This window comes from Coregonus clupeaformis, chromosome 9 (genome assembly GCF_020615455.1).
Source record: "Coregonus clupeaformis isolate EN_2021a chromosome 9, ASM2061545v1, whole genome shotgun sequence".
NCBI classification, from domain to species: Eukaryota; Metazoa; Chordata; class Actinopteri; order Salmoniformes; family Salmonidae; genus Coregonus; species Coregonus clupeaformis.
The window spans coordinates 43,734,982-43,759,160 of NC_059200.1; the positions used below are offsets into that span (position 1 = coordinate 43,734,982).

General features: G+C 45.8%; 1 protein-coding gene across 7 annotated transcripts in view; it reads left to right on the top strand.

Moving 5' to 3' along the window:
* The window catches only part of LOC121573994 (disks large homolog 2), a 324,395-nt gene that overhangs the window by 79,872 nt on the left and 220,344 nt on the right, over positions 1–24,179 (top strand). Inside the window, exon 1 of one of the 7 annotated variants that reach the window (XM_041886460.2) lies at positions 23,317–23,396. The exons of the other annotated variants lie outside the window; for them this stretch is intronic. Within the exon in view, the coding sequence (XP_041742394.1) occupies positions 23,367–23,396 (30 nt within the window). The 5' untranslated portion in view covers positions 23,317–23,366. Of the gene's footprint in view, positions 1–23,316; positions 23,397–24,179 lie in introns of those variants that run through there. 7 annotated transcript variants of the gene reach the window in all.

Consider the following 24,179-nt stretch of genomic DNA (forward strand, 5'->3'; position numbering starts at 1 on the left):
GAAGCCAGATCTCCGGCATATGCATAACTAGTGCATAATGCTTACCGTTCGTGCATCCTCTTACTGTCGCTCCTCATTAATCTTAGTGGAAAGGTCATGGTTACTCCTTTCCGAGACACAGTGATACAAGTAAATCTCTTATTTCGTCATGTGTTGCTCTACTCTCTGCTTTACCTTTTGCTTTTTCCCATTCTCTTTCCTCCCAAAAACTGGGCTCAGAACACATCAGTTCAAGCCTGAGAGCTTTGGCCGCTCTGTCAGCTGATTCAGATCCTATAGAAAGTGAATCATGCCTGCAGAAAAAAAAAGTCTGAACTTTTCCCCCCTCCCCATTCCACTATCCATTACTGCCTTGGCAGTGTAATAGGGACTGGCTTTGTGCCTAGATGGGTGCACTTGCTAAAGCTGTAATGTGTTTCTACCTAGAACAGTACTTCGGCCTTACGTCAACCAACAAGGAAACGTTTTAGCTTCCCATTGCTTCTAGTAATGTAGTAAAGTAGGATGCATAGGGATCCACATTTGTCGAGGGAGTCCAATTTCAGCATGTTTTGGTGTTACACAATTTCTTTCAAATTTCTCTTGTTTCTTTTTTTATTCAGAACAAATCCTGACAAATTGACGCTGTCTAATGATATGCTATAGTGGAAGACTGCAGGATGCCTAGTGTGTCAGTCACTGAATTATTATTTTTGCTGCCTGTCACAGAGGCATGACTAAGAGCATTTGCTCTTAACAAGGTACAGCGAATCTCAGCGTCAGTGATCCATGCTCCATCTGCACCAGAGAAGGGGGAGAGAGAGATAGAGAGAGAGACCAGAGTCATTCTCACTATAGAGCTAACTTCCTTGTCTCTACAAGCTTAAATAACCCCCAAATTGACGCATGTAGAGTATCTTTGAAGTTTCCCGTTCACTGTAATGCTGTTTGTAAGAAAACGGCTCCTGGACATATTTTGGACACGCACACACAAATTCCAACCAACGTACTTCAACTGCTGAGCAAGGGCAGCATAGAGGGACAGGTTTTAGGCAAATATTAATTAAACAGTTAGTCAGACTGTTCTGCTTTATAGTGGGTTTGGTTTTGTAACTGCGGAGTAGAAAACTGTTATGTAAAGGAAGAATTCGATTCAGCATCTATTAACCATACAGAGCTCATAACATCACAAAAAAAGTATTATAATGAGGGTTCCTGCAGTTTGGGTTACTGGTAACTGTTTCCTGTTAGCCACCTCTATATAAGGATGTACTGTGTAATTTCCGGTTGTTATAGTTTTGTATGGTGTACACTCAAGTTGGCTTGTCAGGATGGTCGACATATTCCCGTTCTGTCTGAGCTAGAGCATTCAACTGTAATTAATAATAGCAGATATTAAACCGCGAGTTCGGAAAACGTACCTGTTGTCGTGCGTAGTCCCAAGCCTCCGTGTGAGTATCTTATATATCCATAATAAGAGTCAGCTTAGTTTGGCTATAGCTATCCCATATCCATCACGTGTGTGGATAAGAAGGTAACTCCAGTAAAATAAAAGTATGTTAGTATGAACAGAGGGTCGCTACAGTAATTGCAAATATATGGCTACATTATCCCCATGCAAAAACACACGAAATGAGCAAAACAAATAAAACACAGATACCTTATTTACATAAGTGTTCAGACCCTTTGCTATGAGACTTGAAATTGAGCTCAGGTGCATCCTGTTTCCATTGATCATCCTTGAGATGTTTGTACAACTTGATTGGAGTCCACCTGTGGTAAATTCAATTGATTGAACATGATTTGGAAAGGCACACACCTGTCTATATAAAGTCCCACAGTTGACAGTGCATGTCAGAGCAAAGACCAAGCCATTAGGTCGAAGGAATTGTCCGTAGAGCTCCGAGACAGGATTGTGTCGAGCCACAGATCTGCTAAATGGCATATTATTATTATTATTATTATCTGGGGGAGGGTACCAAAAAATGTCTGCAGCATTGAAGGTCCCCAAGAACACAGTGGCCTCCATCATTCTTAAATGGAAGAAGTTTGGAACCACCAAGACTCTTCCTAGAGCTGGCCGCCCAGCCAAACGGAGCAATCGGGGGAGAAGGGCCTTGGTGAGGGAGGTGACCAAGAACCCGATGGTCACTCTGACAGAGCTCCAGAAGGACAACCAGCTCTGCAGCGCTCCACCAATCAGGCCTTTATGGTAGAGTGGCCAGACGGAAGCCACTCCTCAGTAAAAGGCACATGACAGCCCGCTTGGAGTTTGCCATAAGGCACCTAAAGGACTCTCAGACCATGAGAAACTAGATTCTCTGGTCTGATGAAACCAAGATTGAACTCTTTGGCCTGAATGTTTTGTGGGGATGTTTTTCAGCGGCAGGGACTGGGAGACTAGTCAGGATCGAGGGAAAGATGAACGGAGCGAAGTACAGAGATATCCTTGATGAAAACCTGCTCCAGAGCGCTCAGGACCTCAGACTGGGGGCGAAGGTTCACCTTCCAACAGGACAACGACCCTAAGCACACAGCCAAGACAATGCAGGAGTGGCTTTGGGACAAGTCTCTGAATGTCCTTGAATGGCCCAGCCAGAGCCCGGACATGAACCCAATCGAACACCTCTGGAGAGACCTCTGGAGAGACCATCAAACCTGACAGAGCTTGAGAGGATCTGCAGAGAAGAATGGGAGAAACTCCCCAAATACAGATGTGCCAAGCTTGTAACGTCATACCCAAGAAGACTCAAGGCTGAAATCGCTACCAAAGGTGCTTCAATAAAGTACTGAGTAAAGGGTCTGAATAAAATATATGTAAATGAATATATTTCTGTTATTGTTTTTGTATACATTTGCAAAAATGTCTTACAACCTGTTTTTGCTTTGTCATAATGGGGTATTGTGTGTAGATTGATTAGGGAAAAAAATGATTTAATCCGATTTAGAATAAGGCTGTAACGTAACAAAATGTGGAAAAAGTCAAGGAGTCTGAATACTTTCTGAAAGCACTGTATAGCAGGCTGCAGGGAATAGTGAGTTACTGAAGTACATTTTTCACAGTCTATATAATTGTACAATGGCAACAGACAGGATTGTTGGGGTTCTGGGAAGACACCGGAAAGAAGCCTACCAAATGCAGAAGTACATGGCTGCATTTATCACCAGGTTCTAAAATTCTCTGTTTCATGAAGATCTATGACTGAAACGTCACACTGATTTGAATGGATTTACAGTAAATTATTAGTTTTATAATGCACCTCAACTTCTAATGCATTTATCATCAGAAATAAAATATTTCTGTACATTAGTCAAAAATGGAATGAAAGTAGAACTCTCAAAACATATGGGGAGAGGGCAGGTGCTTCCCTTTTTCCCCTAACTCGGCTCTCCCTCCCCTTCACGTCTTGGAGAACGGGAAATAGGGCTAGAAGAGTGATGAGTTGGTATATAAAGCCACGAAAAGGGGTCAGTGCACACAACCGCGAGGAGATTCCAAACAGTTCCGCACAGAGCTCAGATCAGCCCTCGGCCATGCCATCTCACATTCTCGTCTCATCCCGTCTCCACGAGCTGAGCCTTTCTGAGTGCAGCAAACGCCGGGGAAGGACCCTGAGTGCACTGAGGGTAGCACAGCATTACCCTATACGTGAGCAGAACACAGCTCATCAGGCAACCCTACAGCCACCAATGGAACATCCTTAACCTCTCCATAATGTAATGCATTTTAGTGAAGAGCCCTCACACGTCATACAGTACTGGCACATTTGTTTGATTTGTTCAGAAATGTGTGAGCAGGACAAATTCCTTGAGATTAGGCATCTTTATAGATGAAGTCTCCCTTGGCCCGTTTCAGAGAGAAATGGGCTCCGGTCAAAAGTAGTGCACTATGTAGAGAATAGGGTGGCATTTGGGACGTAACCTACTTTGTCATAGGATTATGTTAGATCATGTTAGTAGGTTTAATACTTGTCAGTTCTCCTCAGTCTTCTAGTAACACAGGAGAGGCTGCAATATCATCACTGGTCCCAATAGTTGACACCATCCCTTAACGTTTTCTCTGAATGTTATGTCTCAATATTCAGAAGACCTAACAACCACGTCACTGATAACATACAAAAAGGCACAGGAAACCTTTTTGACCTTTCGTATGATATCATTGTAGAGTAACAACGTACTGTGTCACAACCTGGTCACACTCACAAGCTAGTATCACAGCAATGAAACCACTTCAAAAGCTCTATAAACAAACTGAAATTGCTGGACAAAAAACCAAACAACACTGCAATATCATTAAGAAATACAATACTGAGCTTTGACAGCTTTTTATGCCTTGCTGACACCTCAGCTGTTTAAGATCACTCATGACCTTGCCCCACCACCTCTAAAGCAGTTTGTTACATATTGCAAGGACAATACCAAGACGACAATAGCTTCAACCAGAGGAGAATACTCAACTCAGTTTACGTCCACCAGATTTGGCCAGACTGCTTTTTCAGTCAAAGCGTCTGGATTATGGAACACCCTGCCAACTAGTGTCAGAGAGTGCAGTACCTTTGCTAGCTTCAAGGCAAATCTGGAAAAAGTGGCCAAAGGCAAACCAGTCATGTGAACATTAAGACATTCCGACTCTTAAGATGTCAGATAGTGTAGAACCAAGGGACATTTAAACTCTGATGTCATATTATAATTAAATTGTCAATAGTTATATATTTTTGTTTATTGATTTCCCACATTGACGTACTGTACACACGTCCCACAACATCATCATCATCATCATTGTAAAGTACAATACCTCTCTCTCTCTCTCTCTCTCTCTCTCTCTCTCCTCTCTCTCTCTGAGATTGTCTACCCATTAAAGCATGGTCAGATTAACTGGTAGACTGGTTTCAAGAATACCCCCAACCCCTCCATCCATTCTGCACTAACCTCCCCTGCCTTATGAAAATCTATACATCTCGTTACATTCCCTACCTGGACTGGGCTCCACGGCCATTCAATTTGAATGTCAGTAGCGATTGTCTTTTTAATTAGCTGTATTGATCAAAGAGAAGCGCATATTTGTCTGCCTAGAGTAGGCTGTGCATGTGCTGGGTCTCTGTAATGAGTTACAGTTGAAACATTGTGTGTATAAATAGGCTCACATTTTCCCTGGAGGACCTCATTAGCTATTCAGCAAAATGACATTTTCCTTACAGTTTAACCAGCTGTCAGATGGACCTCTCTCTCGCCCCTTGAGCACTAGTCACTCAGGGTTATAGTAGTATATGTAGGGTTGCAAAGGGAGGGTATATGACTGGAAACGTTCTAAGTTTACCAGAAAACTACCAGAATATTGGTAACTTTCAAGTAATTTTTTATTTATTTCAGATGACATTTAGTGGCCATTTTGGCTACTTCAAATTATCACAGGTGTCTGTAATTATCTCTGGCCCTCTGTGTGGCCGTATCACATATAGTGGGGAGAACAAGTATTTGATACACTGCCGATTTTGCAGGTTTTCCTACTTACAAAGCATGTAGAGGTCTGTAATGTTTATCATAGGTACACTTCAACTGTGAGAGACGGAATCTAAAACAAAAATCCAGAAAATCACATTGTATGATTTTTAAGTAATTAATTTGCATTTTATTGCATAACATAAGTATTTGATACATCAGAAAAGCAGAACTTAATAATTGGTACAGAAACCTTTGTTTGCAATTACAGAGATCATACGTTTCCTGTAGGTCTTGACCAGGTTTGCACACACTGCAGCAGGGATTTTGGCCCACTCCTCCTACAGACCTTCTCCAGATCCTTCAGGTTTCGGGGCTGTCGCTGGGCAATACAGACTTTCAGCTCCCTCCAAAGATTTTCTATTGGGTTCAGGTCTGGAGACTGGCTAGGCCACTCCAGGACCTTGAGATGCTTCTTACGGAGCCACTCCTTAGTTGCCCTGGCTGTGTGTTTCGGGTCGTTGTCATGCTGGAAGACCCAGCCACGACCCATCTTCAATTCTCTTACTGAGGGAAGGAGGTTGTTGGCCAAGATCTCGTGATACATGGCCCCATCCATCCTCCCCTCAATACGGTGCAGTCGTCCTGTCCCCTTTGCAGAAAAGCAAAGAATGATGTTTCCACCTCCATGCTTCACGGTTGGGATGGTGTTCTTGGGGTTGTACTCATCCTTCTTCTTCCTCCAAACACGGCGAGTGGAGTTTAGACCAAAAAGCTCTATTTTTGTCTCATCAGACCACATGACCTTCTCCCATTCCTCCTCTGGATCATCCAGATGGTCATTGGCAAACTTCAGACGGGCCTGGACATGCGCTGGTTTGAGCAGGGGGACCTTGCGTGCGCTGCAGGATTTTAATCCATGACGGCGTAGTGTGTTACTAATGGTTTTCTTTGAGACTGTGGTCCCAGCTCTCTTCAGGTCATTGACCAGGTCCTGCCGTGTAGTTCTGGGCTGATCCCTCACCTTCCTCATGATCATTAATGCACCACGAGGTGAGATCTTGCATGGAGCTCCAGACCGAGGGTGATTAACCGTCATCTTGAACTTCTTCCATTTTCTAATAATTGCGCCAACAGTTGTTGCCTTCTCACCAAGCTGCTTGCCTATTGTCCTGTAGCCCATCCCAGCCTTGTGCAGGTCTACAATTGTATCCCTGATGTCCTTACACAGCTCTCTGGTCTTGGCCATTGTGGAGAGGTTGGAGTCTGTTTGATTGAGTGTGTGTGGACAGGTGTCTTTTATACAGGTAACGAGTTCAAACAGGTGCAGTTAATACAGGTAATGAGTGGAGAACAGGAGGGCTTCTTAAAGAAAAACTAACAGGTCTGTGAGAGCCGGAATTCTTACTGGTTGGTAGGTGATCAAATACTAATGTCATGCAATAAAATGCAAATTAATTACTTAAAAATCATACAATATGATTTTCTGGATTTTTATTTTAGATTCCGTCTCTCACAGTTGAAGTGGACCTATGATAAAAAATTACAGACCTCTACATGCTTTGTAAGTAGGAAAACCTGTAAAATCGGCAGTGTATCAAATACTTGTTCTCCCCACTGTATAACATGTATAAAATAATCTAATAAAATGATTTTTTTTTTAAAATAACAAAGCTGTATAAACCATCAACTTAGTGAATACAATTGGTGTTTAATATGAGGGTTTCAGCATGAAATATCCTTTATATATAGCTAACCAAGTTTAAGCCACATTATCTTTCGCTTTGGCTGAAGTATATTCATCTGTGGGAAAACAACTTGCTTTGAACAAGGAGAGTGCACGCTCTTATTCCACGTTGCCTGATTCGGGCTCTCTGAGTTTTAAAGGGATTTAATGAAGAGTTGAGGTGAAAGATGACCCAGTTTTTACCCCCCAACCTGCTGGCCCTATTTGCGCCGCGGGACCCCATACCATTTCTGACGCAGTTGGAGAAGCTGCCCCATGAGAAACACCACAACCAGCCATACTGCGGCATTGCTCCCTTCATCAGGCACTTTGAGGACCCCAGAGATGCCCCTCCCCCTACTAGGGCAGAAACTCGTGATGAGAGGTTGGAGAGAAAGAGGAGGGAGAAGATCGAGAGGAGGCAGACGGTTGTGGAGACAGAACTAAAGCTCTGGGATCCACACAATGACCCCAATGCTCAGGGGGATGCCTTCAAGACCCTGTTTGTGGCTCGCGTGAATTATGACACAACAGAAGGCGCAGCTCCCGCTCCAGGGAGAGGGAGAGGGGCGACAGGGGTCTGGGCCTGGCAGGGCCCGGAGAGGAGAGCGTAGGGGGTGGCAGGAGGAGAGACCGAGAGAGGGAGCGGGGGGCATGGGGAGATAATTGTAGCAGGGAGAGGAGCAGAGACAAGGGCGAAAGGAAGAGGAGGAGCCGCAGCCGAGAGCGCAAGCGAGACCGGGAGAGGGGCAAGGGTGGCGAGGGGGATGAGGGCATGGGGCTAGGAGAAGGTATGATGGGGGATGGAGGAGAGAGGATGCCTGTAGAGCCTAGCGTGGGTGAGGAAGGGGGAGAGGTGGGAGAGGAGCGTGGCGGGAGGGAGCGGGACAGGGAGAGGGACCGCGACTGGAGGTGCAGCCACAGGGACAAGGACCGCGATAGGGACCGGGAGAGGCACAGGGGGGACAAGGAGAAAGACAGGGAGCATAAGAGAGACAGGGAGTGGGGTGGTGGGGAGCGCAGGGAGGACCGGCATGGCTCTCTCCTGCTCCCCTCGGCCGAGCAGGACGACGTGGGTAACGGGGAGGAGTGCGAAGCGCCGCCCAAGCCAGAGGAGAACAGCCAGGATGGGTTGATGGGCCAGGAGTCGGTGCAGTCGGGGGAGGGCTATGTTTCCAACGAGAACGGCTACAAGATGGCGACCCAGGCAGACGAGTACTAAGAGGGGCTTTCCCGTCTTTACTAATTTCCTTCTTTTTTTTTATACAACACAAACCCACACATCCCACCCCAAACCCCTTCCCTGTTTGTGTGAATGATACTGTAATGAGCTGCTGCCCTGTTAGAAACCACAACGGGGCAGTGTAGGCATAAGAATCAAACTGTCAGTTTTATGGGTTAAGTAGGATTTAGTCCCCTGTAGCTCAGATGGTAGAGCATGGCGCTTGCAAGGCCAGGGTTGTGGGTTCGTTTCCCACTGGGATCCTGATCCAGGCTCTGTCGTAGCCGGCCGCGACCGGGAGACCCATGGGGTGGCGCACAATTGGCCCAGCGTCGTCCAGGGTAGGGGAGGGAATGGCCGGCAGGGATGTAGCTCAGTTGGTAGAGCATGGCGTTTGCAACACCAGGGTTGTGGGTTCGATTCCCACAGGGGGCCAGTATGAAAAAGAAAAAAATAATGCATGCACTCACTAACTGTAAGTCGCTCTGGATAAGAGTGTCTGCTAAATGACTAAAAATGTAAAATGTATATAGTTTACTATGTCAATATACTGTATCTTTACTGTAAATGTTTTGGTGCCAAACTGGTGGCAGTTGTTAATAGAAAGTTAATAGAAAAAAAACAATTGTTGATTAGATTATTTTTTCATTAATTAGGCTATTTTCTCTTGAACTGTATGGTCTATCCACTAGAAACTCATGGTCAATATGGACACATATATTGACCATGAATACAGTTTTTAAAGTTTGAATACAGTTTTTAAAGTTATTTAAGTATAAATTGCCAAAGTGACCATATATTGCAAATATAATTACATAAATTACAGAAGATTTACTTTTGTAAATTACCAGGAGCTTTGCAACCCTAAGTATACGTCAATGGGCTGAAATGAGTAGGGGGAAGTTGCCCCTAGACACTGATCTTGGGTCAGGTTGCATCCACCCCACTAATGGTTAATTAGGATTGGGGGAGGGGGAGGGGAAGCTGATCCTAGATCTGTACCTAGGGGAAACTTCACCCCACAGCTAACCGTGCTACGGCACTAAACCATGCTACGTGAGCCGTGTCTCAGTGCTATGATTGGAACGAGTACAAACATGCCCTGTGGTCAAAGTTTCAGATCTGATGGTTATCAACCGTTGTTGTTGTTTTTGTGGGTTGGTTGTCTGTTGGCAGTAACCAATATGCCAAGATACAGTGCCATAATGTTAGATTGTTCCCTGTAAATTAAAAGCCATCATAAAGTGGCATTTTACTAAAAAAATATTTTTTCTATTATTCTTCACTTTTGATAGCCTACAGTCCCATAAAATAGAGCATGTCAATTTAAGTTTTTAAAGATATATTGCTTTTAGTCTCCTGATGTCCAAAATTTAGCAAGAGCAATAAGTCTCATGATGATGTGTTTTGCGCATCAATCTGGTTTTGCATCATCATGAGACTTTCCAGGAAGTAAACATAGACCTGCTATTAGGATAACTATGAGGCTAGTTTGTGGAATATAATGATATTTTGAGACCAAATGGACTTTCGAGAAATATACACTAACAAATTGCTGTATATTTTATTGAATAAACTACGTAAATACAGTGGGGGAAAAAAGTATTTAGTCAGCCACCAATTGTGCAAGTTCTCCCACTTACAAAGATGAGAGAGGCCTGTAATTTTCATCATAGGTACACGTCAACTATGACAGACAAATTGAAATTATGGTGGAAAATAAGTATTTGGTCACCTACAAACAAGCAAGATTTCTGGCTCTCACAGACCTGTAACTTCTTCTTTAAGAGGCTCCTCTGTCCTCCACTCGTTACCTGTATTAATGGCACCTGTTTGAACTTGTTATCAGTATAAAAGACACCTGTCCACAACCTCAAACAGTCACACTCCAAACTCCACTATGGCCAAGACCAAAGAGCTGTCAAAGGACACCAGAAACAAAATTGTAGACCTGCACCAGGCTGGGAAGACTGAATCTGCAATAGGTAAGCAGCTTGGTTTGAAGAAATCAACTGTGGGAGCAATTATTAAGAAATGGAAGACATACAAGACCACTGATAATCTCCCTCGATCTGGGGCTCCACGCAAGATCTCACCCCGTGGGGTCAAAATGATCACAAGAACGGTGAGCAAAAATCCCAGAACCACACGGGGGGACCTAGTGAATGACCTGCAGAGAGCTGGGACCAAAGTAACAAAGCCTACCATCAGTAACACACTACGCCGCCAGGGACTCAAATCCTGCAGTGGCAGACGTGTCCCCCTGCTTAAGCCAGTACATGTCCAGGCCCGTCTGAAGTTTGCTAGAGTGCATTTGGATGATCCAGAAGAGGATTGGGAGAATGTCATATGGTCATATGAAACCAAAATATAACTTTTTTGGTAAAAACTCAACTCGTCGTGTTTGGAGGACAAAGAATGCTGAGTTGCATCCAAAGAACACCATACCTACTGTGAAGCATGGGGGTGGAAACATCATGCTTTGGGGCTGTTTTTCTGCAAAGGGACCAGGACGACTGATCCGTGTAAAGGAAAGAATGAATGGGGCCATGTATCGTGAGATTTTGAGTGAAAACCTCCTTCCATCAGCAAGGGCATTGAAGATGAAACGTGGCTGGGTCTTTCAGCATGACAATGATCCCAAACACACCGCCCGGGCAACGAAGGAGTGGCTTCGTAAGAAGCATTTCAAGGTCCTGGAGTGGCCTAGCCAGTCTCCAGATCTCAACCCCATAGAAAATCTTTGGAGGGAGTTGAAAGTCCGTGTTGCCCAGCGACAGCCCCAAAACATCACTGCTCTAAAGGAGATCTGCATGGAGGAATGGGCCAAAATACCAGCAACAGTGTGTGAAAACCTTGTGAAGACTTACAGAAAACATTTGACCTGTGTCATTGCCAACAAAGGGTATATAACAAAGTATTGAGAAAGTTTTGTTATTGACCAAATACTTATTTTCCACCATAATTTGCAAATAAATTCATTAAAAATGTGATTTTCTGGAAATTTTTTTCTCATTTTGTCTGTCATAGTTGACGGTACCTATAATGAAAATTACAGGCTTTTTAAGTGGGAGAACTTGCACAATTGGTGGCTGACTAAATACTTTTTTCCCCACTGTATGTGTATAATTGGTGACTAAAATAATCATTAATACAACTGTACAGTTGGATATTGACAGTGTATAATCTGTACAGTCAATAAGAATCCCAATAAAATGTTTTTGTTTTACAATCACCTAATCCCTTCCACACTTCATCCCAATGTGTTTTTCATTTTCAAACCTCATGCAACCAAAGGTTAATCATTTCAGACCAAACAGTTAACCATTGCATGAGTTTTCTATATGACACATTTTACAATGTTTCTACAACCATATTATAACTGAAAATGCCTTCATTTTTTAGAAGCTTTCAAGTCAGCTGTGTCTTGGTTGGCCCCTTGTAGATATGGCCTTGATCTTTGATCTTGATAAGTCTTTGCTTACATAAGCTTTTGCTCTATGACCTCTTAATACCGATCCTGCCATACACTATATAGATGGTGCCTTATACCGTATAGCTATTCATGTAGCTATAGTTATTAATACATATGATGTAAAACACATTACAGTTTTTGCTCTGTACTGAAAGTGCTCTGTCTTGGGAACGTGACTGCTGACATGCACTATTGTTTGGGATTGCATTAACAGTGGACTAATGAACAACATAATAAAATATTGTTTTTGAGTGAACTATACCTTTAACTATGTGTCAGTTTCAATGTTCTGAAGAAATATGGCAAGCATATTTTTGTATGCACACTCACTGCTTTCAATGGTAGCTCAAGACGACTCATGTTCAAAGGGAGGAAAAGCTTAGCTAAGCTCTGCTCTTTCTGGATAATGTCTCAATGATTTTGAGATTCTGGCAGCTTGAACATGTAGGCCTACACACTATAAAAAGTCAAGGTAAATGGGTAACACTTTACATTACCTTTCCCTAATTTCAATATAGTTATTCCATAACTACTTTGGTAACCAAAATGTTGTTGCTCATAGTGTTTCTCAATCCTTGTCCTAGGGACCCAAAGGGGTGCACATTTTTATTTTTGCCCTATAGCACTAACACACCTGATTCAAATCAAAGGCTTGATGATGAGTTGATTAGTTGAATGAAGTGTGTGAATGCTAGGGCAAAAACAAAAATGTGCAACCGTTTGGGTCCCTAGGACCAGGATTGAGAAACACTGAGTTACAGTACTCCGCTTTAGACGGTAGCTTCACAACTCACCAAATTCTCATGTAATTACATTTAATACCAATACATTTCAATCCTGTGTAACTACATGGTAGTATATGTGGTATGTACATCATATGGTATCTCTACAACTTCAAGTAAAGTATGCCCGCTTATGGGCCAACCCCACGTTTCCATATCACTGCATCTGTATAGGTCTACAGGGGATGGAATGAAATGTCATTCTACCCTTAATAGGAATAGGATGGCACACAGAATCACAGAATACATTGAGAGCTAATGAGATTTATGGGTAACACTTTACATTACAGTGCCATTATTACTGTCTAACTACTAATGTAATTAAAGTGTAAGAAGTATTGTAATTACTCATTAAACCCTAAACCTTACTCAAGCCCTAACTCTAACCCTAAGTAACTCTTAAGTACAGTGTAATAGTGAGTAATTACAATTACAGGAAATGACACAGTAATAAGGGCACTGTAATATAAAGTGTAACCAATTTGTGTTACAAATGGTCATGGAAATGTAACAGAGTGGTATAGGCCTAGTTGTTTTTCATAACCTTCTATCCAGTACTCCTCTATGTCCCATTCTGGCGACAGACAGGAGCGCTAGTGACACACACCTGTTCATCTGGAGTGGCCATGTTGGCACAGAGTAACCAGGCACTGCCCTCGGCTTCCCTCTTATGTGTTTGGGTGTTTGTGTGTGTGTGAGAGTGGGCATCCCAGTTCTCTTATGTTCACTGTTTCCGTTCTACTCTGTATAACACATTCCTCTGTGAAGAGGTCATTTATGATGTTATGATAATGCACAAGCATTTTGGAATTTAAATCATTTTTGTGGCCATAAGATAATCTTTTGCAGTTTATGCCACTTGGCAGAAGCTTTTATCAAAGCAATAGTCGTGTATGTGATCCCCCGGAATTGAACCCAGGACGCTTGGAATTGCCAGCCGCCACAAGCTTACCAACTGAGCCACGTCTTTATAACATATAGAATGAAGATGCGTAGTGGACATTTAATGTTACTGTGCCGATATTAAGGAATGGCACTGCCAGTTTCCACTTTTCAGTGGGCACTGCTATGGTACGCTAGGCACAGACACTAAGTGCCAGTGTGGGATGACATCTGCTGATTGCCCTGTCTGAATAGTTGTATTCAATTACAGGGTGCAGTGAGAAAAGTGTGCCGGTTCAATGAAACCGTGCCAACGCAAGGTATAATGGCACCTTAAAATAGCAGTCACACAAGCGTAATACATCCACACGCAATGTCTCTCTTGCACACACATTCATCTCTGGATACAGATACATACAGTACAGTATGGATACATATCAATTATATAGAGTGCTATAGAGAGAAGAAATAAGGGCAAGATTCTCTCAGATCCGCGTGGTGGAACTGCGTTAGAGCTGTCAAATCCACAAGTGGCTCCCAGCATTATACCTAAAGCAGACATTGCCATTGGTTGCGGAGTCGCATTAAGATAAATCCTATGCAGCCTTGTTTACAACTTTGAACACTGGAATGTGAGATGAAATCTACACCTTGAATAGGCCGGATACAAATCCTGTCACGAGTTGCTAAGCCAGAACCCAGAAGCAGACCAGGACAAGGTAAGTTGAAACGAAGGTGAGTGTTTATTACAAATTCAAGAGTGATGCTGAATAATCCAGGGAACAGAGCGGGCGGCGTTGATTAGTTGTTGGGGGTGCAGTGGGTTGATCCCATCCTGGTCGGCAGCCGCCGACCACCAGGCAGAGGTTGGATGAAGGTTCCGGACGGGTGACTGCAGATGGAACAAAACGGGGGTAAGTAAGCAACAAACCAACACGGTGCAAAAACAACAAAACTAACGCTAGGCTCTAAGACTGATACTCTGGTAAACCTACTGTTCATGGCTAACCGATCCGGCAGGGACTGGATGTTAGGCCAGAGCCTAAGAAGGGTGATGATCAGGACCAGGTGTGCAGATTGCTGATGGGATGCAGGTGCGGAAATCAAGAGAGCTCCCCGGAGCGTTCCCGAACCCTCGGGAAACTGGAGATCACGAACAGAAAACTAGTCACCAGACAGGACCCGACTCAGACTGCCGGGATCGTTACAGTACCCCCTCCGACGAACGCCACCGGGCGGACTCCCGGAGCGCCAGGATGGAGGCGGTAGAAGTCACTGATGAGGTCAGCATCTAGGACCTGTCGCGCGGAATCCAACTCCTCTCTTCAGGACCATACCCTCCCAGTCCACGAGATACTGGAAACCCCGGCCCCGCCGTCTGGAATCCATGATGCGACGCACCGTGTAGGCAGGACCACCTCCGATCATCCGAGGAGGAGGAGGAGGAGGCGGAGGAGGCAACAGAGGACTGAGGAAGACAGGCTTGAGGCAGGAGACATGAAAGGTGGGATGGACTCTGAGCGTCCTCGGTAGTTTGAGTCGAACTGCCACTGGATTGATCACCTTCTCCACCACAAACGGACCAATGAACTTCGGTAACAACTTCCTAGACTCAGTCCGTAACGGAAGATCCCGTGTGGCCAACCAAACCCTATCTCCGATGGTATAGGTGGGAGCGGGGATCCGGCGACGATTCGCCTGGAGCTGATACCGGTCCGAAACTCTAAGGAGTGCCTTTCTGGCCCGATGCCAGGTCCGGTGGCAACGACGAATATGGGCCTGAACAGAAGGCACTGAGAGCTCCTTCTCCTGAGAAGGGAACAGGGGAGGTTGGTAGCCATACAGGCACTGGAAGGGAGACATCCCAGTGGCAGATGTAGGGAGAGTATTGTGGGCATACTCAACCCAAGGCAACTGAGAGACCCAGGAGGTGGGGTTGGAAGAGACCAGACAGCGTAGCGTGGATTCCATCTTCTGGTTGGCTCTCTCCGCCTGACCATTGGATTGGGGGTGAAAACCAGATGTGAGACTGACTGTAGCTCCAATGGCCAAACAGAAGGACTTCCAGACAGCAGAGGTAAACTGAGGGCCACGGTCGGAAACGATATCACTGGGCAAACCGTGGACCCTGAAAACCTCCCTAACCAGGATCTCGGACGTCTCCGAGGCAGAGGGAAGCTTGGCAATTGGCACAAAGTGGGCGAACTTGCTGAATCTGTCCACGATAGTCAGAACGACCGTGTTCCCCTCAGAAGCGGGCAACCCAGTGACGAAGTCCAGGGCCAGATGCGACCATGGTCGCCGGGGAATAGGAAGGGGGTGAAGTAGTCCAGAGCTGGGCCGATTGGTACTCTTATTCTGCGCACACACTGGACAGGCAGCAACAAAACCCCGAGTATCCTCGGCCATGGCAGGCCACCAAAAACGTCTGCGAAGAAACGCCATTGTCCGAGCCACGCCAGGGTGACAAGCCATCTTGCTGGCGTGGGACCATTTGAGGACAGCAGGACGAACCGACTCAGGCACAAACAACCGACCCGGGTGGACCGTTACCGGGACCGGGCTGAGTCCGAAGGGCCGCCAGCACCTCCTCCTCAATCTTCCACATAACTGCTCCCACGACGCAGTTCCGGGGGAGAATTGTCTCGGTCTTGGACCCACTCTCCTCCGTCTTGGAGAACATCCGGGACAAGGCGTCCGCCTTGCCGTTCTTAGATCCAGGTCGGAACGTCAGGGAAAACTTGAATCGTCCGAAAAACAACGCCCACCTGGCCTGACGGGAGTTGAGACGTTTAGCCGATTGCACGTAAGCAAGATTCTTGTGGTCAGTCCAGACAATAAACGGTTGCTCCGCCCCCTCCAACCAGTGGCGCCACTCCTCCAAGGCAAGTTTCACCGCGAGAAGCTCCCGGTTACCCACATCGTAATTCCTCTCCGCAGGCGAAAGGCGACGAGAGTAGTAGGCGCAGGGATGGAGTTTACTGTCCGTGGAGCATCGCTGCGACAGGATGGCGCCAACTCCCACATCAGACGCGGGTCCACTTCAACGACGAACTGACGGGCCGTGTCCGGTTGAGAGAGAATCGGTGCGTTGGTGAATCGCCTCTTCAAATCCAGAAACGCTCGATCCGCCTCCGGATTCCACTTGAAGGTCCTGATACTGGAAGTCAAGGCAGTTAACGGAGCGGCCACACGGCTGTAATCCCGGATGAATCTGCGGTAGAAATTCGCAAACCCCAAAAATCTCTGGAGCTGCAATCTCGCACCGGGCTGGGCCCATTCCAGAACCGCTCTAACCTTCTCCTGGTCCATCCTAATCTCTCCCCTGGAGATGATGTACCCGAGAAAGGATGTCGTGTGGGCGTGAAACTCGCACTTCTCGGCCTTCACGAACAGGCGATTCTCCAACAATCGCTGCAGAACCTGCCGGACATGCTGGACGTGGTCGGAAGGTTCCTTCGAGAAGATCAGAATGTCATCCAGGTAAACAAACACAAAGAGACCGATCATATCTCTCAGGACGTCGTTCACCATACTCTGGAATACCGCTGGAGCATTGGTCAGTCCAAACGGCATCACCTGATACTCGAAGTGACCCATCGGTGTATTGAAACCCGTCAACCACTCGTCCCCCTCTCTGATCCGGGACCATGTGATACGCATTGCGTAGGTCTAGCTTGGTGAACACCGTAGCACCCTGTAAGGAGTCGAAGGCAGAACTCATCAAGGGCAGGGGATACTTGTTCTTGACCGTGATGTCATTCAACCCCCGATAATCAATACACGGTCGAAGAGAGCCATCCTTCTTACCCACAAAGAAGAATCCTGCCCCCCGGGGGTGATGACGAGGGACGAACGAGACCAGCAGCTAGGGACTCCTTGATGTAGGTCTCCAAAGCCTCACGTTCAGGTCGGGAGATACTGTATAACCTTCCCTTGGGGTAGACAGCTCCAGGGAACAGGTTGATGGCACAATCATATGGTCGGTGGGGAGGGAGTGACAGAGCCTTCTGCTTACTGAAAACTTCCCCCAAATCGTGATATGTCTCGGGAACCAGGGACAAATCTGGGGGTTTAGCCTCAATCACCTGACTGGGAACCGAATGGGGGCAGGCAGTCTTGAGACAGTTAGCATGACAATCAAGGCTCCAACTCGTTACCTTGCCCGTCACCCAATCGAACGTGGGATTGTGTTCCTTCAGCCAGGGGTATCCAAGGACCAGAGGAACATGGGAAGACGGCAGAATGAAGAATGAAATCATCTCAGAATGATTCCCCGACAACCGCATCTTAACCGGTTCAGTCCTCATCGTGATACGTGCCAGACTACTGCCGTTCAGAGTGGTCGCTTCAATGGCTTCCGGCAATTGCTCCTTGGAAAGCCCCAGCTGTTCCACCAACTCGGCATCAAGAAAGCTTCCATCGGCACCTGAATCGATAAAAGCGTTAATCGCTAAGCTCTGATTCCTGTTCACAAGGGTAGCCGGGAAACGGGGTCTGACAGAGGTACTGAGAGGTTGAAACTGGCTCGCTAAAAGTCCTCCCAACTTTAGCGAGCCGGGCAGTTTGACGACCGCCGGGAACAAGTGGAGATGTAATGTCCCGAGCTACCACAGTAGAGGCAGCAGTTGGTCTTACGTCTATGTTGACGCTCCTCCTTGGTTAACCCGTGCCGCCCCCACTTGCATGGGTTCAGAATCGGGAGAGAGGACCTCTCCACTAATCCTTTGTGGTGGAGAATGATCGACGTGTTCTGGTCCACCACCCGACCCGACTGGGAACTGAGAAGCTGATCGATTGGACGGACCCCATTGCTTCTCCCTCCTTCGCTCTCGGACTCGATTATCCACCCGAATAGACAAGGCTACCAAGCTGTCCAGGTCACTAGGCTCCGGATAGGAGATCAACTCATCCTTGAGCTGCTCCGACAGACCCTGGTAAAAGGCCGCCTGCAGAGACTCCTCGTTCCACCCACTCTCCACAGCCAACGTCTTGAACTCGATCACGAAGTCGGCCACGCTGCGAGTTCCTTGGTGAAGCGAAAACAGGCGCCTAGCTGCGTCCCTCCCTCGGACGGAATGGTCGAAGAGCTTCCTCATCTCGGCCGTGAACCCCTGGTATGAAGCCATGCAGGGGTCTTGTCGTTCCCAAACGGCTGAAGCCCACTCCAGCGCTCGACCACGCAGCAACGCAATCACAAAGGCTATCCTAGCCTTGTCTGTGGCATAAGAGTAGGGCTGTAGATCGAACACTAATCCACACTGCATAAGGAAGGAACGGCATCTTCCCAGCTCCCCTCATATCTATCCGGCGTCGGAACCTTGGGCTCACGGAAGGACACAGCTCCAGAAGCGGCAGGCGAGATGGGTGAAACCGGTAGTGGATCCTCCACCGGAAACTTGCGTTGGTTCTGGACCTCCGTCAGACCGGTAGAAAGGTTCCGAACTGACAACGCGATCTCCTGTAGTACCGTGCTATGATGGCCCAACATCTTCTCCTGATGGGTAATGGCATGGCGAACAGAGTCCAGGTCCGCTGGGTTCATTACTGGCCGGATCGTTCTGTCACGAGTTGCTAAGCCAGAACCCAGAAGCAGACCAGGACAAGGTAAGTTGAAACGAAGGTGAGTGTTTATTACAAATTCAAGAGTGATGCTGAATAATCCAGGGAACAGAGCGGGCGGCGTTGATTAGTTGTTGGGGGGTGCAGTGGTTGATCCCATCCTGGGTCGGCAGCCGCCGACCACCAGGCAGAGGTTGGATGAAGGTTCCGGACGGGTGACTGCAGATGGAACAAAACGGGGGTAAGTAAGCAACAAACCAACACGGTGCAAAAACAACAAAACTAACGCTAGGCTCTAAGACTGATACTCTGGTAAACCTACTGTTCATGGCTAACGATCCGGCAGGGACTGGATGTTAGGCCAGAGCCTAAGAAGGGTGATGATCAGGACCAGGTGTGCAGATTGCTGATGGGATGCAGGTGCGGAAATCAAGAGAGCTCCCCGGAGCGTTCCCGAACCCTCGGGAAACTGGAGATCACGAACAGAAAACTAGTCACCAGACAGGACCCGACTCAGACTGCCGGGATCGTTACAAATCCTCATTATTTAGTTAAATTATTTTCAATTTGAGTGTCATTAAATCTATATAGCCTACACTTTCTCGTTCTGAACTTCTAACATGAGTGGGACGGGTGTGGCTTCATGACAATGACCACACGAGCAGCTGCCCACCGATTTTACAGTTCTAATGCAGTTCCACCTCCGACACCGCCAAAACACCAGCTATGCGTGTGTCGGCTATCGCTGGTTAACGCTTGACCTGATTGAATCTAGGCCTAAATCACTCTACAGCTCCCTTATTTTTACCTTAAGCCAGTGACATCCCACTCCCTAAGTGACCAATGTTCGTGCTTATGTCCCTAAATAACCAATCATAATAGACAGTAAGCATATTGTAGCAACCCTAACCCAAAACCTAGCGACCTTGTCAAGGGGTTTGGATATCTTGGCGTAACGACTAAGGTGTTGTGTTAATATTCAGTGTGTGGCAGACGTGGGAATCAAACCCATGTATTTGGTGTAGGACTGGGGTTAGAACTCTGTGGTAGTCTGATAGGGGTCAGATGGTTGAGCCACTGTTAGTTTGGGAAGGGAATTGCGGTTAGAGAGCAACAGTGCATGACCTTTGCGCTGTGGGCACCAGCTGGAGTGTTCACTGTCTGTCTGTTCTTACTCTGACTACTAGAGGAGAGCGAAAGAGAGAGAGAGCTAGAATGCATTAGTTTGAGAATGTAATTACTTTTTCAGATTAGCGGGTCAACCTGAACCGTACTGGGCTGGGTCTGATATTTCCTTTTAATTGGCCTTTCCAGTACGGTTCCAGCAACTATGGTGGATGTATAACTTGGCTTGGCTCAGTAGTGTGAAAAGGGTAAAAGAGAAACTGAGGAAAGATAGAGGGAGTGATAAGAGGAAATAGGACAGTAGATTAGACAGTCTAGCACATTGCTTAGTGTCTAATCATAAAGCGAGATTATTAGCACAGGATGTGGGGTAATTGGAGAGTTTGAGGCATCAGATCGTTCCTCTGCATAGGAACATGTGGCAAGAGTCTTTAAAATATGACTGCAGCTTAAATCAGGGAAATCTGATATGTGTAACTAGCTTATCGCAGTTGCGATTGGGATAGTTCTCTCTGGCCTATTGCTCTTGATGTTATTTGCACAGGGTGAGGGGGCTGGGCTGTATAGCATTAGGCCTATAGCATACATTTTACATTATATCCACAGAGACTTACAGGAGCAATTAAGGTTAAGTGCCTTGCTCAAGGGCACATCAACAGATTTTTCACCTAGTTGACTCGGGGATTCAAACCAGCGACCTTTTCGCTTATTGGCCCAACGCTCTTAACCGCTAGGCTACCTGCCACCCTATACATAGGCTTCTGCCTCATAGGCTTCTGCCTTAACTCTTAATAATGTTGCCTTCAGTTTCCCTTTTCCTGCCTTGAGGCCCTTATCAAAGATTACTGTGATTGCTGGTGAATTTCAGCTGACATATAGCTGACATGATCCACTTATAACGCTGTTCCCTGAGGCGTTGATATCTCATCTATTGTTTTGGTTAATCACGTACTGGGATTTTTGTATTCAGAGCCTGCTGAATGTTGTGAATCACTTACAGTGGGGAAAAAAAGTATTTAGTCAGCCACCAATTGTGCAAGTTCTCCCACTTAAAAAGATGAGAGAGGCCTGTAATTTTTATCATAGGTACACGTCAACTATGACAGACAAAATGAGGAAAAAAATTCCAGAAAATCACATTGTAGGATTTTTAATGAATTTATTTGCAAATTATGGTGGAAAATAAGTATTTGGTCAATAACAAAAGTTTCTCAATACTTTGTTATATACCCTTTGTTGGCAATGACACAGGTCAAATGTTTTCTGTAAGTCTTCACAAGGTTTTCACACACTGTTGCTGGTATTTTGGCCCATTCCTCCATGCAGATCTCCTCTAGAGCAGTGATGTTTTGGGGCTGTCGCTGGGCAACACAGACTTTCAACTCCCTCCAACGATTTTCTATGGGGTTGAGATCTGGAGACTGGCTAGGCCACTCCAGGACCTTGAAATGCTTCTTACGAAGCCACTCCTTCGTTGCCCGGGCGGTGTGTTTGGGATCATTGTCATGCTGAAAGACCCAGCCACGTTTCATCTTTAATGCCCTTGCTGATGGAAGGAGGTTTTCACTCAAAATCTCACAATACATGGCCCCATTCATTCTTTCCTTTACACGGATCAGTCGTCCTGGTCCCTTTGCAGAAAAAACAGCCCCAAAGCATGATGTTTCCACCCCCATGCTTCACAGTAGGTATGGTGTTCTTTGGATGCAACTCAGCATTCTTTGTCCTCCAAACACGACGAGTTGAGTTTTTACCAAAAAGTTAAATTTTGGTTTCATCTGACCATATGACATTCTCCCAATCCTCTTCTGGATCATCCAAATGCACTCTAGCAAACTTCAGACGGGCCTGGACATGTACTGGCTTAAGCAGGGGGACACGTCTTGCACTGCAGGATTTGAGTCCCTGGCGGCGTAGTGTGTTACTGATGGTAGGCTTTGTTACTTTGGTCCCAGCTCTCTGCAGGTCATTCACTAGGTCCCCCCCGTGTGGTCCTGGGATTTTTGCTCACCGTTCTTGTGATCATTTTGACCCCACGGGGTGAGATCTTGCGTGGAGCCCCAGATCGAGGGAGATTATCAGTGGTCTTGTATGTCTTCCATTTCCTAATAATTGCTCCCACAATTGATTTCTTCAAACCAAGCTGCTTACCTATTGCAGATTCAGTCTTCCCAGCCTGGTGCAGGTCTACAATTTTGTTTCTGGAGTCCTTTGACAGCTCTTTGGTCTTGGCCATAGTGGAGTTTGGAGTGTGACTGTTTGAGGTTGTGGACAGGTGTCTTTTATACTGATAACAAGTTCAAACAGGTGCCATTAATACAGGTAACGAGTGGAGGACAGAGGAGCCTCTTAAAGAAGAAGTTACAGGTCTGTGAGAGCCAGAAATCTTGCTTGTTTGTAGGTGACCAAATACTTATTTTCCACCATAATTTGCAAATAAATTCATTAAAAATCCTACAATGTGATTTTCTGGATATTTTTTTTTCAATTTGTCTCTCATAGTTGACGTGTACCTATGATGAAAATTACAGGCCTCTCTCATATTTTTAAGTGGGAGAACATGCACGATTGGTGGCTGACTAAATACTTTTTTTCCCCACTGTATTTAGGCTGCATCCCAAATGGCACCATATTCCCTACATAGAGCACTGCTTTTGACCAGAGCATTATTGGCACTGGTTAAAAGTAGTGCACTAGGGAATAAGATGTCATTTGGGATGGAGTCTGTGTGTCCATTCAATGTTGCTGTGGTACATGGGAACTTGATTATCATGTTTGTTCTTTTGACACATCATTTTGATGTCCAGCCATTACCATCTGCCCAAACTGTGTGTCTGGTGGGCCTAATTGTTGGCGAGCATGGTGGCATTCATCACCCTGTCTATTTATTTCTATCACACCTACGCTTCAATGAGTGTTTACTTTTGAGCAGGATGAAGTTACCCAGACACAGATCTTTTTTGCATCCCTCCCCTAACCTACCCGGTTAGGATTTGGGCAGGGTAAACTGACCCTAGATCTGTACCCATATGATAAACTTTACCCTGAACATTTGGACTTTTGCTCTTCTCTTGGATTCCCCCTTGTGGTCAAAGCTGGATTGCTCTCTCTTGTCCACAGAACAGGCCGGCTGCGGTGCAGGGGTCCCCACACACTGGCCAGCCCCCGGCATGCATGAACCCAGCCTTGATGAGCGCTCCCTGGGTGAGAGAGGGGCCTTCACACTGTCCCTCGAGTCCCATCTTCATGCCATCCTTCTCCCCATGATTCTGGCAGGGCACTGCCCACCCATGCCACTCTCATGCCGCTTTCCACTCTTGTGCTGTACACAGAGAGGACTTCACTGCTTTCATATCATAAGGCACTCAGGCCTTGGGGATATTGTCCCTTTTCACTCTATTATGGATAAAATAGGTTAACATTAGGGACATACAGTATTAGCTTGATGGAAATATAGGTATTTATTAAATATTGGTTTGAGTTGGTTTGAACATTTTAGTGTTACGTGGGCATATATCGATGTATTATTCAAAGAGTTATCTAAGCAGGTTTATAATAGACATCTTTGCCTTGTCTTTTTCTAGGTATGAATATAGAAAATGTTACATCCAAAAAGCAAATGTCATTTGTCAAACACCTCATGCGAGAAATCAAGCATGTTTGCCATTATATGACTTCTGTGAAGGCAGGAAGAAAGACGATCAGAAAGGAAAGGTAATCTGAAGCATTGTCTAGTTCTGCGATAAGAACGATATGGTAATCCACTATATCCCAAGGCAAGTTCAAAGGATCAGTTAAACAAGACACTCCTTCAGTAATTTCATTTTAGTGTATTATCAAATCAAATTTTATTTGTCACATGCCTCTTAAACAACAGGTGTAGATAACATTAAAATGCTTACTTACGGGCCCTTCCCAACAATGCAGAGAGAAAGAAAATAGAGAAATAGTAGACAAGTTAAACGCGTAGTAATAAAAGTAATAATA